This window comes from Pagrus major, chromosome 9 (assembly GCF_040436345.1).
Source record: "Pagrus major chromosome 9, Pma_NU_1.0".
NCBI lineage: Eukaryota > Metazoa > Chordata > Actinopteri > Spariformes > Sparidae > Pagrus > Pagrus major.
In genome coordinates, this window is record NC_133223.1 from 13031339 (window position 1) to 13048248 (window position 16910).

General features: G+C 42.3%; 1 protein-coding gene across 1 annotated transcript; it reads right to left on the minus strand.

Annotated features, from left to right (window-relative positions):
- Positions 1–6993: 6993 nt before the first annotated feature.
- On the minus strand, positions 6994–8672 carry LOC141002408 (nuclear receptor subfamily 0 group B member 1-like). Its single transcript, XM_073473729.1, has 2 exons — positions 7910–8672; positions 6994–7625 (listed from the first exon to the last, which is right to left on the minus strand). The coding sequence occupies exons 1-2, from the start codon at positions 8565–8567 to the stop codon at positions 7384–7386; spliced, it is 900 nt and encodes a 299-aa protein (XP_073329830.1). The 5' UTR covers positions 8568–8672; the 3' UTR covers positions 6994–7383.
- Between the last annotated feature and the right edge of the window lie 8238 nt (positions 8673–16910).

The following is a 16910-nucleotide window of genomic DNA, read 5'->3' on the forward strand; positions in this document are numbered from 1 at the left end:
AATCTTTGTGTAGTTTAAGAGAACATTTTTTAACACTTTTGGAATTGCCTGGACATTTCAGGAGCTTCAAGAAGCTGAAACTTCTTTTTGTTTACCTGTAAAAGGTGTATCTAGTTTAAAAGGAAACTCTCTTTTAAAAAATCATAGAATATGCAAAAAGAAGGAGGAGCTGGCAAAAACATACAGTCCTGTGGGACCGAGAATGAGGAGCAGTTGGGGGGGGGCGTACTAGTCCTCTCCAATCAGACAGACCGATAGACTGGCAGATCTCTCTCTAAAGCTTCATATTTTCTATTGAAACAAACAGCCTTGCTGTTTTAGAGTGATAGTGAAATGCCTCACCTTAAAAAGAAATCTGTAGATTATTTTGAAAAGAATTCTATTTTTATAACAGAAGAGTTTGCTTGAGAAGTCATACTTATTTGCATTTCATCCACCATAGAAAGGGGATTTGTGTATAAGTGTTATGCTGGTTTTGTACACTTGCAACGTGGTTCCTGGTTTGTCAAGAGATTAAGGTGGCTTTTGAATCCCACATGAAAAAAATATGTCCTCTACTGTTCTAGATTCAAAAGTGAAGCATTTTCAATGTTTTGGTTTTTAAAACATAATATTATTCCCATCCTGATAATTACTTTGGTTCATATGGATAGTTCATGTTTAAGGAAAGAAAAGAATACATTTGTGTTTTGAAAGACTTTTTAAATATATTTGAAGGTGTGATTTTTGAGTATGCATAGCAAATAGATATGTATTCTATATATAATATAGATATTTATATAAATATATAAACACGATTTTCACTTGGAAAGAAATGTCTATCTTTATAGAAACACAATCATTATCAGTTGCCCTTACTTTCTCACTGCACATTAAAAACATTGATTTCCTCTTGATGTTTTCCCTTTTGTGTCCAACACTGCTTACACTCCTAAAATCCACATTTATAGTCAGATTAATGGCATGTTCATCACACTCTGTGACTTCACTGGTCACAACAGTTGACTAATGGGTGGGAAATTGAGTTTGTCAGTTTGAATCAGTGATCCAGCAGCCCTAGGGAAAGTGAACAACCATCAGTGTCTGGAGATGCTGCTGAAATGCCTCTAAACATTACAGAAATAAACTCAGCCTTCATGTGCCAACTCCACTTGTCAAGCACAACACAACAAGGCTATAGTTGTAGAACAAGAGAGTGTGAATGCACTGTTTGCATGTGCGTACCAATTTCTCTCCATCTGCCCTCTCTGATTAATTTCAAAATAGCTACAGGTTATTAAAAGACAGTTTGCTTCTTCTTTTTTTGGTATTCATTACGTACACATAGACACACAGAGATGCATATTTTATTTTTTTATTTAAAGGTGTCATTTGTAAAACAAATCTGTCCAGCATAATGACTTACATTCCACTCTGTAGTATTGCTGTTGCTATCTTGGAGCTAAGTGGCCCTATTACCTAACAGGAGTCTGCCCGTACCACAACCACCAGAGGGGGGATCACGACGGTCAACAGGGCTCAGCTCAACCGCGCTCAGCTGCCTCATAGTGAACATGACAAACAACCTCTGAGACCAACAGACGGCAGTTTGAAGACCGAGGACACAGTACAGAGGGGATCGACAATGGCTCGGATCACGACTATGACTCCGGGGATAAGAGGCTTGACGCAGCAGGGAGTGAGTTTGAGTGAAGTGTTTTATGATGAGTTAACGAAGCAATTAAGCTTATCTTGGTTTGGAAAAAGAGAGAGACTTGAAATCAGACAGTGTCCAGTTGTATTTCCATGATTAGTAAGGAAAATACTCTACTAAAGTATCACCTCTTGCCATGAAATATGATATGAGGAGACAAGACAGGCTGGGGCTAGCTGGTTAGCATGCTAACTTCAGTAGACATTTCTGCAGCACAGTACATAAGTGTCTGTTGACAATGTTAGTTAAATTATTGAATGTTTTAAACTAAAAACTAATAATTGTCTCTTTAACTATTCTTTTTTATTTGTCTGCCTTCCTCATAGCTGCTCAACTTTTTCGCTGGGTGCTCCCCATGTCTCATTAATTTATGATATTTGAAATATATTCCAAAGTTCACTAGAAGCTAATATGTTGTTTGAGCAGTCTGTTCATCAAGAGGGTATCTTCCAAAGATCTTTTTTTTTTTTTTGGTAAAAGAAAAATGTGCTCTTTGTGATTCCTCACACTGTGTTTCCATGCTGAGCTACTGTGGACAGACAGCCACCCAGAGAATAACTATTTGTACTAAAAGGACAGTAATTTTGGTAGATACGTACTTGATTTGTTCAGACTGTTGATGCATCATATCATCTGTGGTTTAACAATTTTGCACAGAATGTAATCAGCGTATTTTGTCCCCGATCACTTATATTTGAAAGTGCACTGAGAGGAGATCTTGTATGAACAGGAGGGATGACTACGGTAACAATTTTCACACTTTGGGTTGGTAGGTCATGCCAGCCATCAAACCAAAGCATCAATATTTGTCAACCTGCACGGGACCGAGACTCAACAATAAGCTGTCTTACAAAGTGCAACTTTAAAATTTGCTGATGTAAACATTGTAACTCTTCTTCAGTCTGTGTGAGATAAGGACCAGCACTCATTTTAATTTCTGTGTGGACTTTCACTGCCTGGTCAACAAACATGAAAACCCATTGGTCAGTCTTGTACGCACAGCAATTTCTTGGCACAGCTCTACAGAGAAAATAGCACATATTAGTTTAACACTAATAGCTAATGAGGCTAGCTTTAAAGTTGTCATTTGTCCAGAACCATAAGGGGCAGCATGACTGCTTAGTGCTGCTCAGTATACTAGTCTTGCTACTGTTTTCTGTTGCTATCTTTGGGTGAAGCGACTAGCTTCCATTAGCATGTAGCTCAGTAAGCTGTGGAGCCAAGGGGCCCTATTACTCCCTGGACGAGAAGATACAGCAGGCGGGAACAGAAATGGCATGAAGTGGCTGAGAGTTGGGCATCAAACAGAGTGTAGAGCCAGAATATTTCCACATCTTACTGTGCAGTGCAAATTTATTTCAACCAAACCAGAGGTAAAAGAGAGAAAATTAATTTCAGATGGTGTACGGTTTTATTTTTATTTTTTAGTAAAGAAAATAGGTGTCAAAATAGTTTCTTTCTTGACATTTGGTGAGTTAATTTTGTTGACTTTTTAGACCAAGTAGAGAGATTTCTGCTTTTCCATCTCCCAGCTGAAACTACGGGGGCAATCCAACTATCAACTTTTACAGTACAAAGTGGTATTAAGACACTGGATGGGCCAGGGCTAGCTGGTTAGCATGCTAACTTCTGGCCATATCTTACAAACTGCTCCTTTAAAAGCTTTTACAAACATTTCTGACATTTGTCTAAATGCAATGAGGTCATCACATCCTGTCTTCCAATCCAACATAATACCATGATAGCTGTGTCATTAGATTACATTTTTGACAGATTAATACATCGCTGTGCTCTGTGCATCTTTCCATGGGCACAATCCTCACATACTGGCACAGTGCTGACATCAAAGCCTGAATTTATATGCCGAGGAGAGGCCCGCCAACAAATAAGAATACACAACACAAAACTAAATATGACGGTTATTATCCTGGCAAGTGGAATCAACAATAAAACTCTGTTACACTGATTTAGGGGTCTCCGAGGCCTTGTGGTGTACAACACTTGCCATGTAATCACCATTTCCCTGGTTGGATAGTGGCTGGGGACTTTTGCTGCCTGGTATGCCCCCTTGCTCCCTTGACATGCTCCCCCTGTGTCTCTTCTGTCAGACAGAGGCAGAAATGGCAAAGATAAACCTTTTAAAAAAGTGCTGATAAAGGAAAGAGTTTGGCTTGAAGCCAAAGAGTCTCATTTGATGCCTGACTTTTGCCTGGCAACGTAAACACAGCGTCGGCTGAGTGCTGCCAAACAGTGCCATCTCCTGGGGATTCACAATACCTACAAGCGGTGTTTGTGATTGAACGCTGGTAAACACAGAAACAGAAAGCCAATTTACTGACGATCCTGCCAATCCCAGGAGAGAACAGAGAAAAAGAAAAACTGGGGCAGAGTAAAAAATAAATAAATTAAAAAAAAACAGGGACTCAGTAACAAGCAGATGAAGGGAGAACGTGAGTGAAAGACAGAGTTTGCCACTATAAAGGACTTTCTGTGGGCATTTATGTTGGTGCCAGGGAGCAGAAAAACAATCTGTGAAGCGCAGATGGTTCCAGACTATGTAAACATTCAGAAAAGAGCAGATATAACTGCGTCAATGAAAATTTAAATCACCCACAAACCAGTGGAATTTACTTTGGCTGTTAATAAAGATGCCAACAGTTGGAGGGCATGCACACACATGCAAGAAGCACACATGACATGTTGTCACCCACAAGTCGAGCTGGTTACTGTTGCATGTTGGCAGCCTCCTGCCAGACAGCTGGGGTTTTATTAGCAGACACAGGATTAATAGACTCTATTACCCAGAGCAATTAAGGACTTAATTGGTGAGAAAATAGGCCCCATCGAGAGGGAACATGTAGGGGAGACCGACAGAAATAATCATATCTTCAGAGCAAAGTCCACAGTGGCCCTGTGTGTGTGTGTGTGTGTGTGTGTGTGTGTGTGTGTGTGTGTGTGTGTGTGTGTGTGTGTGTGTGTGTGTGTGTGATTTTTGTCCTTCATGTAATGCCTTATCAGACCACCGGGAGGTGTGTGAGAGTTATCAGACAATGGTCTCACATGAACATCCAGCTGGTATCTGGTGTTTTCTGGGGCTCTGCTTGTCGTTGTGTTCATCTCCTTCCTTCCTGTGGCATTTCAACTGCATGTAGTCATTCTCTTCAAAGCCACTGCTACTTTGAGACACACTTGAAATCCCGAGCGGCTCTCATAAATATCAGGTCATTGAGTTTGTTGTTGAGAACTGGAGGCTGCAATGTGATAAAACAAAAAATATATAATAATAATAATACTGGAGGATCCATTGGGCTGTTTTTAGTATTTCATTTTTTTTAATTCATCATAATGCTGAACAGCAGATGCTCTAACACAGGGATGGCCAAACTTTTTCTCTTGGAGGGCCAAAATTGAAACTTAATTGAGGGTCACAAAGCAAACATGGATATAGCAAAATGGTCCTAATGGTCCTTCCAAGTTCCCTTAATTTACTGACTTCCTGTGGCAAATATCACTCTGCCTCTGCCTTTACCTCACAAAAACAGCATACACAGCTATAATCATCATAATGTTTCTAAAGCTTGTGACCCCTTTGGACAAAATACAACGATGGTGAAATAAAGAAAACTATAATAACTATATAGAAACAGATCATCTTCTCGCGGATGGTCTAATTTGCTTATGTAGGTCATCAGTGCATAAGTGTGTTCAAATTATTATTATTATATATTTTTTATAGAAATGTCTGGTTGGTCACCTAAGCAACCTTATGTGGGACAATTCTGGCCTGTGGACCCCACTTTGGGCAGCCCTGCTCTATTGAGTACTTGAGAGTCCATACTAATGTTCAGCTTTGGTGAATGGACGAGCTTTATTCAATAAGACCTATATCAGGCACACACATGTTGCCTATAATACTTGTGATTATTCACACTCTGGATCAAAGTTCAGTTTGGTTTTAAAGGCTGTTTCTTTGCTGATATCATCTCATCTCCTGCTCTGTGCTCACATCTTCCTCTACTCACAGACACACACCCTGTCAGTTCCCATACACTGCTGCTGCACAGCCGCTGATGACTCTAAGTTTTAAGGTCCACTGAGAAACAAAAGAGGTCATTTTATGCTCCATCAAGTGTCTGACGGAGAAAGAAATGTTCTCAACTTTTCCTCCCAGCAGACAGGAGATATGTACTGTATGTCTTTCTCTTTCCATCTCTTTCTAACTCATTTTCTGTTCCTCTCCTTTATTATGGTCTGGGTATAATCTGAAAATGAGCAGAGCAGGGCATGTCTAAATGTAAAACAGTAACCTTCTGGGCACATTATTTTGTTAGCCAAAACAAAGCCGCGGGGAATGAGCACAGGTACAGGCCATCTGGCCTTTGAACAGTGACTGAGGACGGTGGATGCTTTTTTGGCAGCGTGGATCAGGTGTTCAGGGACTCATAAAATAACGTGGTCATACTGCAACACGGCAGGAAATCTGTGCCCCATTGTCCAAGGCAAACACTCAGGCTCACCACACAGATCTCTACAGAATTAAACGCACCATAATGCTTTATATGCCTTTGTCTTTATACGCAGTGTGCAGATGCTCTTCCTCTGCAGCGAGCCTGTTCTCCATCTTTCCTCTGGATACTTTGTGCCAGGGGCATTTTAGTCTGCATCCACAGAATCCCACACTGTAATGGCCAGAGCTGGGCGGACAGGTAGAACATCACCTGAGGCGCTTTAACTACATCATTTCTGAACCTGTGTGTGTGTGTGTGTGTGTGTGTGTGTGTGTGTGTGTGTGTGTGTGTGTGTGTGTGTGTGTGTGTGTGTGTGCACCGGTGCTGCATGCGGTATACTGTTGCACTCTGCTGGTCCTACATGGCATTTCACCCTTGTTTAGGAGTCACAGCGCGACTGGCGCGCAAACTCTCCACCTTACCTGCTGCACTGGACAATGAACAGCTAGTGTAACTAAACTTTAAGCTTTCCGAGACTCATCCCGATCTTAAGTCGGCGTGGTAAACCTTTATTAGTTATGTGTAAACAGTCAGTTGACGTGACTCAGTGTGCCTCAGATCTCTCAAGGTGACCAACGTCAGATTTATAAGTAGACTACATTATCACCGCTCGCGTACTGATGCTGTATCTCCTATGTAAGATTCTGTCTGGGACTGATGTCACAGTCGCCCCAGTGAAAAGTGTGTCAGTTATGACAGTGCTAATATCACACACACACGCACACACACACACACACACACACACACACAGGCACAAGGACTGCAAGAAAAACAGTTTTCTTGAGTATTTCTTTATTATAGAAAAATAGTTTATATAAAAACAAATAAGTTATGAATTCCAGCAGCTGCTTTGTGTTTTTCCTGTTATGACATATTCTGCCTTCAACACACTCTCTGTCTTTCTCTCATGAACACACACACACACACACACACACACACACACACACACGCACGCACGCACGCACGCACTCGCACATACACACACTTTCTTCTGCCTGTGTTGGTCATTTCACAGTCTTTGAAGATCTCCAACATCGATCTTTAAACTCAGTCCCTAATACATCCTCTCCATCTGCCCTCACCTCCTAAACCCATTAAGAGCTCGGAGCATTTTTATTATCAGTCCATCCGGCAGCTGGATCTGCTGAATTCACCTCAGCCCACTGCTCTCTGGACTGTGGCCTACTTCCCGTAGAACATCTCCATGAGCACCTCCTCGATGTTGACGGCCCCTATAACGGGTCTGAAGAAGAGCTGGGCGACCACCGGCGCGCTGATGGCCCTCAGCATGGACAGGGCTATGAGCAGCTTGGCGAAGCGCGTCGTGTCCTCGCGGTGGATGAGCCGGACGTGCTCGTTCAGAGCCTGGTGCGCCTCCCGACGCAGGGACTGGATGTAGTGGAGGCAGCGCAGACCCTCCACATCTGGGGAGGAGAGACGAGAGAGGAGAGCAAAGTTCAGCCTGGTCTCCAAATACATGCTGCAACAGAGGACGCATACACCTAGAGTCTAACTCCAAAATTATAACTTGAGTAGATTTATGGCACCTTTTCATTTTGGGTTATTTTTATTAGGACAATAATTTCCAAATTCCAAACTTTTTAAACTCAAAATAACATAATCAGCTCAGTCTGAGAGATGCTCTGACAGTCTGGGCTTGGCGCCACCTGTTTAACATAACTTTAACGCACAGGTATTGAAACCCTACCTGGGTTGAACAGCACGGCTCCCTTCAGGTACGCGTACTCCTTCGTGCTGATATCCACACTCCAGCACTTCTTCAGGAACGCTTTGATAGCTTCGATATCCACCACAGACACCCCGGCCGCCCCCCTGCTGCTCTGGCCGGCCAGCGCCTCGCTCTGCCGGTCCGGCACCCCGGTGAGGATGCGCTGCAGCATGCTGGGCTCCACCGTCTCCGTGGTCTCAAAGTCCACCCGGTCCTGCGCGAGTCCCAGCACGAGCAGGGGCGCCCAGCCGCTCCGGATCAACATCAGCTGGTCGTCCTCCGGCAGCTCGCGGAAACAGGGCACGTTTTTCACGAAGCGCAGCGTCTTCACCAGAACCGCCGAGGCGGCTTTGCACGTCACCTGCGGGGAGCGGAGGACACCTCGGCGGCGCGTCGAGCCGCAGGAGCACGCCTGCTGCCGGAGCTCCTGCAGGGAGGCTGGGGCGGCGGTGGAGGGGGAGGAGGTCTTGTGGAGCAAGTGTTGCAGTTGTTGTTGTTGTTGGGGATGTTGTTGTTGTTGTTGTTGCTGCTGCTGCTCGGTGGTCGCCAGGCTGTCACTCTTCAGAATGCTGTAGAGGATGCTGTTGTTGTTTCGGCCGCTGGCACCCCGGCAGCGGCAGCCCTCCAGCGTGGCCATGGCCGCTGGCCGCTCTACATGGGACGGATCAGCGCGTCCCGCTGGCTCTTTGAAGCGCCGGAGGTCAGTGACAGAGGTAGCGCTGTTTGCTTAGCCCCTGATAGCCCCGAGTGAAGGGCACCACGTTTATATTAGCTCCCGTCTGTAGCCGCGCTTTGAGAGCCTGTTCAGACTCTCTGCATATTCCGCCTCCTCGCTCTCAGGCACCTCCTCTGTCTCCACCTCCCCCCTCTCTCTCACTCACTCACTCACACACTCTGCAGGGCTCTCATACAGGCTATTCAAGTCTCAAAACTATTTTTAAAAAATATGTCATTTTTGCAAGAAATCACTCTTCAGACAATAATCTAATGTTATCTACAACATCAGTGGTTAAAAATGGGAGCAGTGAGGAGGTCTGGGTAATTAACCAGACAGTGTGAGAGAGGGGGGGGGATCAGAGCCCAGTTCTATTCTCAGCATTACCTTGACTTTCTGGCAGTGCTGTTTATCAGACAGGAGCCGGTAAAAAATACAGGCCAGCGACGGATCTGAAGGCTTAATTATTTTAGGGACAATTTATATGATTTTCTATGAGAAAGAAGGAGGAAGAGCTGAGCTGTGAAGGCCAGCCTCCAACCTTGACTCGGACACACTGATATTGATTTAACCGTGAAAACAGGAGCTGGTGAATTATGATGTCATGACTCAATGCTCTCCTTGCCTCTGTCACTGAAGGAGGATGGGGAGCAGAGGAGGAGGAGGAGGAAGGGAGGAGGAGTGGAGGTCAGTGAATGAGCGACTGAGAAAGACAGGTCGGGATAAAGCAGATGAATTAGAGGTTTATCTTAATTGCTCCTAAGAGGGATCACAGGTTAGGGTTGGCTGCTACAGGAGAGAGACAAGGAGGGAGGGGGCTCGGGGGAAATCAGAGGTGATTACAGAGGAGTTTAACCAGAAACAAAAAGACAAAAAGTTGTCAGAGACGAAGAGCTGTCAAAGTCCTGTCTTTCTGCACAGTATATGTTGTGCAAAGGTTTATATGTACACAGTGCCACACAAGGGTCTTCATAGACGCTGGTCTTTGGTGTGGAGAAAGGATGACACTGAGTGCATGGCCACATTCATGAAGTAGCAGTAAGCAGGACCTCAGTCTCTCTTGCTCTGTTGCGTCGAAGGACATGGCCAATGGAGGCAGGATGAAAAACTTTTGCAGCAGTGCTACAACATTGTTCAGAGGCTGAATGTCTTGTATTGATTTGGCTGAGAGAGAAAACAGAGAGATTTTTCACATGTTTATATCAAGGACACCACGGGATAAACAGCCTTCGCCCAGCCTGTCTCTTCTCCTGCTCAAGGCCCAGCCAGCGCAGGTTATAAAAATCCTTCCGTCTCAAGGAGAGATTCCATTATTGTTGCAAAAGCACAGAGTTGAAAGACGGCTACAGTGCTCTGTCGCTCTTTGTCTTGCTCTCGGCTTCCTTTGTTTATTTATCAAATTTGTGCAAGATGTCTTTAAGTAGCTCTCCGCTCCACCATCTTCCCTCAGACAGAGGAAATAAAATGTGTCTTAAAATATTTCTCTTATGCATTAAAAACCACTGACTCCAAGCTCATGGTGTGAAGCCAAATATTATTCAGACCAACAGGACTTCATTTTAAATTCAGTCCATGTACAAAAATGTCCAGAGATACAAAATATTTCATTTACTGAATAAAGAATCCATAATAAAGCACGAAGGCTTGTGCTGGAATGATTCATTTGATACCAAATATACTGTAGCAAGGTAACAAGGTGATATAATAAGGTAATTTATTTGTCATTATGCAACAGGATGACTTTTTGTGTTTCATGCAACACAAACCTATACTGTCTATGCTATATTATAATTTTGGTGATGAATGTTAAAGTGCACCACCAGTCAAATCAAAGTTATAAATAGTTATATTTTTGCACGGAAGAATAGATTAAAACAAACTGTATGATTAAGAGGATTTTTCTATCTTTAAAGCTACTTAAAGCAACATTATGTAGAAATTGGCATTTTGTGTGATTTGGCGCAGTTTCTGAGTGCAACACCACTGTGGTAAATACAAATCCCAGGTCTGTAACAGTTTGTCAGATGTAATGTAGGTGCTAACTACAAACAAAGCTCATTTTGTGTGTAGAAAACTTGCAGAAAGAAGTGACAGAGACACCATTCACCCTATTACAAGACACTGTACCGTCAACATGATTTTGAAGCTGTTATTTGATGGTAAAAAAAAGTTACATAATGTTGCTTTAAAGTTGTAATCCTTAAGATTTCAGTCCTGGGTGATGTGGCGACAGGTGTGGTTACCACTGTAACAACAGGTGCAGTTCAATAATGCAGCAAACACTCGTTAAGTGGCTACTTCCTCAGAAATATAACAATAGAGCAACTGGCGTATCTGTTTCCAGCACAACCAAACAATTTCTGGTTGTTTCAATGGGCTGTAAAATAGCAGCCGTGACCTGATGTTGTGCACTGTGCTATTCTGTTCCTCTCAACACGACAGCAGGGCAAAGTTGGCGAGGATCTGAAGATGTGCAGCCTGTCACCTGCAGTTCTTTGTGTAACAGCTCACTGCGGCTGCTCTGTCTTGTAGACACATGATCATAGCTGGCACTAACAGCGGCAACAAATGTATTGTGTCGCCTCACAACAAAGCCTCCCAGTCTTTCACCAGTTGAGGTTTTTCAACGTGAAGCAGCAGCAGCAGTGTTCAGCAAATGTTCTGTTGCATCACGAAACATGATACAGCTCTGACACGGCGGTGACAGTAACCAGTGAGGCTGATATAATGACATAAAATTGTACTGGATAGCATGCATGCATTATTTTCTGTGAATCCCTTGTGCATAGGCAGCTGATCTGAATCTAGCATGCATGTAGTAGCGGTGGACTCCACCCTTAACATTACAAAATGACCTTAGAGAACTGTCCTGCGGCTCACTTCATATGTCCTGGTATGAAAAATCATCTATTACGCCTTTGCGCTTCTTAATCCACTAAGATCCAGCTTTTGCGTGCAATGGGAATGTGCACACTCTGCATTTACGCCTCAGCTCAGCTTGGCTTTGATCTAAACGTACGACCTGGGTAAACACGCTAAATTCCACCGCGCAAAGTGATGATGCGTTATCAACCTTCGGTGGTGGCGCGTAAATAAAGAAGGAATTTGGCATGCGGTCTATTCAAGGACATTTTATTACTGGACAGTGTTGGAGGTGGAGCCCCGTTCATTCCTATGAAAGCTTCACAGTGATGTTTTGAACCCAAAAAAGCTCGACTTCCCGGCTCTGAAAATACCTGAGCTGGCTAACTTCCGGTTTAGCGCCCAGCTAACTTGAAGGGGTATGAAATAATTTAATCGCGCTGCTCTTCTAGACTTTCCAAATGTTATTGGACCGAATGGCTCAAATTATGACAGTGAAACGAGTCATTTCGCGGGGGTTGTGACACTCAAAAGAATTTATCCACCGTGTTACAGACGCTTCTTTCACAATGGGTCTATTGTTGTTTTCTCTTCTGTTAAAACTGTTTCCGGCACATTCATGACATCAAACGTGACATCAGTCATGCACAACGTGACGTGGGTTGACCCACCAATTTTGGTGGAAAAGCGGTTTATTATTGGTAAATTAAAATGTTTGCCTTTTAGCTGTCTTTAACAAACACTATTTCACATAAGCCCTAAAACTTTGTGGGCCGGACGTTATGGTTCAACAGAAGAGGCGAGTTCATGCAGGAGGTGAGGGGGTGCAATTAGACCAGACATGTCTGAAACAAAACAAGGACATTTCTTCACAGCAAAATAACATTAAATAAGAGATTGCATTGAGTTAGAGAGGCTAGTGGTACATCAGGACTTTGGCTCTCTCCTCTCTGTATAAAGAGATATTAAAAGTACTGAATGTAAATTCATTAAATGGATACAGCTGAAATAATGCGGATCATAAATAGAATCAAAAGAGGGTTAGAGTTCAGGAACAAATTGATAATGACATAAGAAATAGACAGTAAAGTGAAACTGGATGTTGATAGTTGCTCTTTTGTGTGAGGCACAGTTAAAGACAATATAAATCAATTCACTGTAATGAAATGTGCAGATTTTTCAGATCAAAACACTGGACTAATGGCCAAAAACATTTTGTTTTCTAGAAGCTACAGCATCAAGTAAAGAAGCTACAATCATGGTATCAGCTTCACAGCTCTAATTTGTTCTTTTCTGCGATATAGAGCAGACTCCTTCTCTGGCCCGGTGCCTGCTGGTCCCAAGCCCAGTTTAAAATGGCTCAGCATGGAGAGGCCTATCCCATAACTTTAAGGATGTGAACAAACTTCTCACAAAACACAGCACCCTGTTTGTGTTTGTCTTCGGTTGGTAAACCGTCACATTTCGGCACAAATATGAGTTCCTCCCAAAAGTCCTCTGACTCAACATGTTGGCTAAATTCACCAAACTATTTCGATTCAAAAGTGTTTTATTTAGTATTTAGCGGACACGACACAAAGCTCTCTTCAGTCCCCTGACTCACTTCTTCCGATGACTGGTCTGCCTTGAAATATCAGCACACACAAAGAGACTACATGTTTTTAAATACAAGAAATAAAAGACAATCGATTGTTCTCACACACAAACTCTTCTGTCCGTGATCTGCGCTTCTTAAAATAATTGCTGCGACACCCAGACAGTCGGAGTCAGACAGCATCAGCCGTGCTGCAGCTTCGTGTCTAGTGCGGAAATTTAGAACAAGGTCAGCACCGAAGACGTTATTTAATCAGACAAGGGGCATGGGAAAGTGAGAGCAGAGCACATGCAGCAATTAAAGTGTGAAGGAAGACATAGTTAAGTTCCATTAAAAGTAAATTCGAGTGCTTTTGAGAATGGTGAGTAAGTTTTGTGAAAAGTTTGCTCCAGCAGCTGTAATTTTAAAAGACAAGTGCAACTTTATTCCTGACATCCACTATGATTTCTCACAACCTCTCAGCTGAATAGACTGAAAAACTTCTTTTGTATCTCTGTTTCATCCCCCTCTCTACAACTAGCACATGAAAACTCTTTTTCAACGTGGGCCAAAATCTCAAGTAAATACACAAAATGTTTTCAATAAGTGACTATTGTTATGTTAGGTGCTTTTGCAACAGTAAGCATTTCCTGAAGGCTGATTGCACAAATGAAATTTTAGGTTGCCGTGACCCAAGAAGACAGCTCTCTGGCACATTCAGCCATGCCGGCCTTGAAACACAAGGGTGGAGAAAAACACAAGGTTTTTACCAAACACTTGGGGCTTAGACGCCCACAGACACTCCAAGACAGGTCTCAGAAACTTAAGAGGACAACTTTGTATGATTCAAGGCTTTGCATCAAATGGCTTCCCTGGAAAAGTCTTGTACTGCATTGTTTGTTGATTTGTTGGGCGCTCTTCTGGCGGTTGCTATAGTGACTGCCTCCATTTTCTCTCTGTGGCTGCTCACATAAAGGGCTGTGTCCTTGTCTCCATAATAGTTACAAATTGAATACTGCACTTTCCAAGGACTCATGTCACCAACTTACAGCAGAGTGAGTGTATGAGTGTGTGTGCCAGAGAGGAAGAGAGAAGACAAGTTTGCGTTAAATGTGATGAGGTATAGTGTGCCTTTTTTGTTCACTTAATTGGTCTTGATTCATTTTGTGAATCAGCTACGAGCCAAAAGAGACAATGACGCAGTTTTAGACTGAAACATAATAGCAAACAAAGTAAACAGAAAATTAAACTTAAGGATGATAAAGGTCAGTCGAATCATTATCAGACATTTCTGTTACTAATGGATCACTGAATGCCCATTCATATTTAACAAGAAATACTGAATCGTAGCTCCGAAGAGGAAAGAGCAGGGTGGGTGCGGAAATTGTTTCACATCACTTAACATAAGCTTGGGATGGCTGCCAAATTAATGTTAAGTGTTCACTCAAGTCTTATAAATCAGAGCAGATTTTCCCAATTTTGAGGAATTGCACAAATCCCATGGAAAGACCACAACCAACGCAGTGTCGGTCCACCTCTCAGCACTTTCAGACTCGGCCGCTCTATTTGTGCTAATCAGCCCAAAACACATTGGTTTTTCCTGAGATATGAATCTTTTAAAATGAGTCACAAAGTCATTCTGTAATTGTTTATAAAAGGCTCAGTAATTTCTGAATCCAGCTGTGAACTGTGGTTTATAGCAAACATTACTACAATAAAAGGAAATTGCACATTTATTTGGGATTATTTCCAGCTGTGGATTAAAACATATTTCATGTTCTTGAGAGTGTGACAGCAGGATAGGTGAGGATTGATGTAAAATAAAGAGGCCGCGTTCACATGTTGCCAATCCTTTACGTTTATCAACTACTTTGAAGTGGCAGGAAGGTGGTTGAGGTGGACTGTGATAAGTGAAATATCACGGTTTTGGTTAAATTTGATCACAAAAGCTGTGTTTCAAGTCACTGCAGACTTCTCTGTATTAAAGTGAGACGACTTTCCATCTACAACATGTCTCCTATCAGACCGGTGTCAAGAGATGTCCAAAATACACATTTAGGTGTTTGTCCTAGTTCAGACTAACTTCTGTCTTTCTGTCCTTCACATTTTTGCAAATCAACATAATTCATTATATAGCATCATTTGCGTAATAGCAAGTAAGTAATCAACAGGGGAAGTTTCATGGTGATATCTGTTGTTACATTTTTTACTCTATCCACCACTCTGAGTTTAATAGATGGAATTTTACAGTATATTTCTTTCTATTCTCATACTGTGAGCTAGACATGTCATCTTGACTAGCGCTCACATCAAACTTTCAGGTTTTATTCTTATTTTTATTCTTTATTCTGAAGGATTTCACAAAATGGTTTGTTCATGTCATCCACATCGCTTTTTATTCCTAAAAACATGCTGAAAATGGATTTTTATCAGCTGCAGCAGCATCGGCGGGTAATGTGTTCACTTAGTGAGACTGTGTTTGTGTGTGCCATCACGGCCAAACATGGTCCTGGAGACACCTATTGTGGCAGAAACGAATAAGGAAGCAGCTTTGAATGTTTGCCAAGTGTTTAAATGTCTGTCTGTCTGTCTGTCTGTCTGTCTTTGTTTGTGGGATAGCATCACAACCGTGCAAAGACAAACAAAAATTTTGAACCGGCCTTTATCCAGTGTTCTATTTCCACTATGGACTCATGCGATTGTAATACAAAAAATAAGTGTCTTATGTAAGTAATCAACTGGGGAAGTTTCATGGTGATCCTTCCTTATACCATAACCAACAACTATAAAAGAGTTAAATAATGCTGTAGTCACTACAAGCAGATACTATTTTGCCAGATCAAATATTTTGGTAGAAAACAAATTAATTACGTTGTCAATGAACATTTTCTTGTTACAAAATATATATAACTTAACAATAGTCTCTCATTATGTCAATAGAAACATAATCCAGTTCGCATTACGTTTCCTTCAACACGCACTCATTGTATATTATTTGTATATGAGTTAGATTCCTGGGAGATCAGCTCAGTGGTCTTCACATGATCTCAGTATGGAACCACTGTGGTCATTTATGTTCAGCAGCAGGAACATCAAAATCCCCTGTCTCTGTTCAAAGATGGCCATTTAGATTCATTAGATTTGTTTCCATAATGAGCTGTGTGTCGTAACCCTATCAGTTAATAAAAACAGCTCGGTGACACACAGAACCTCCCTTTGAACAAACACAGCTTTGCTCATTGTTTAACTGTGAATCTCTCACTGAATGTGGGTAAACAATTGATGATACAATGGTCCACGGTCTGTTTGTCTCTCCTCTTGTAACAGTGTTCAAGGTCGGTATAGAACCACAAGGTTACCCTGCTTATGACAAACAAAGCAGCAGATATGCTCGCTTAAGGCCAGGCACAAATGATCTTGCCATTACAGCCTACTGCTGGGTTGCGTTCTGACATGGTGTGATGATAATATGTTGTGATGAGCCGTGTTGCACGGCACTGTTTTCAGGTGATACCCATGGTGATGATATTCACTTGTGTTTTTAACCCCTTCGGGAGAGAAGTTTGAGAAAAACCATGCTTTAAGTTATCTTCTTTATTCACTCGTAATTATTTTATGTGGGTTTAGTGTTGTGCATTCAATCCAGTGTCAAACATCCATTCTAGAAATCTAAGTCACAGGAGCTTTGAATATTACACAGGTTGTTTGTGTTTCAGCCTTAGAGAAATGGCTCTATTGACCTAATTTCTATGGACAGAGCAACATGTCCTCGTACATCAAGATGATTGAAGGAGGGAGTTTTACGTTACAAACACATCAGAGTTATAGTC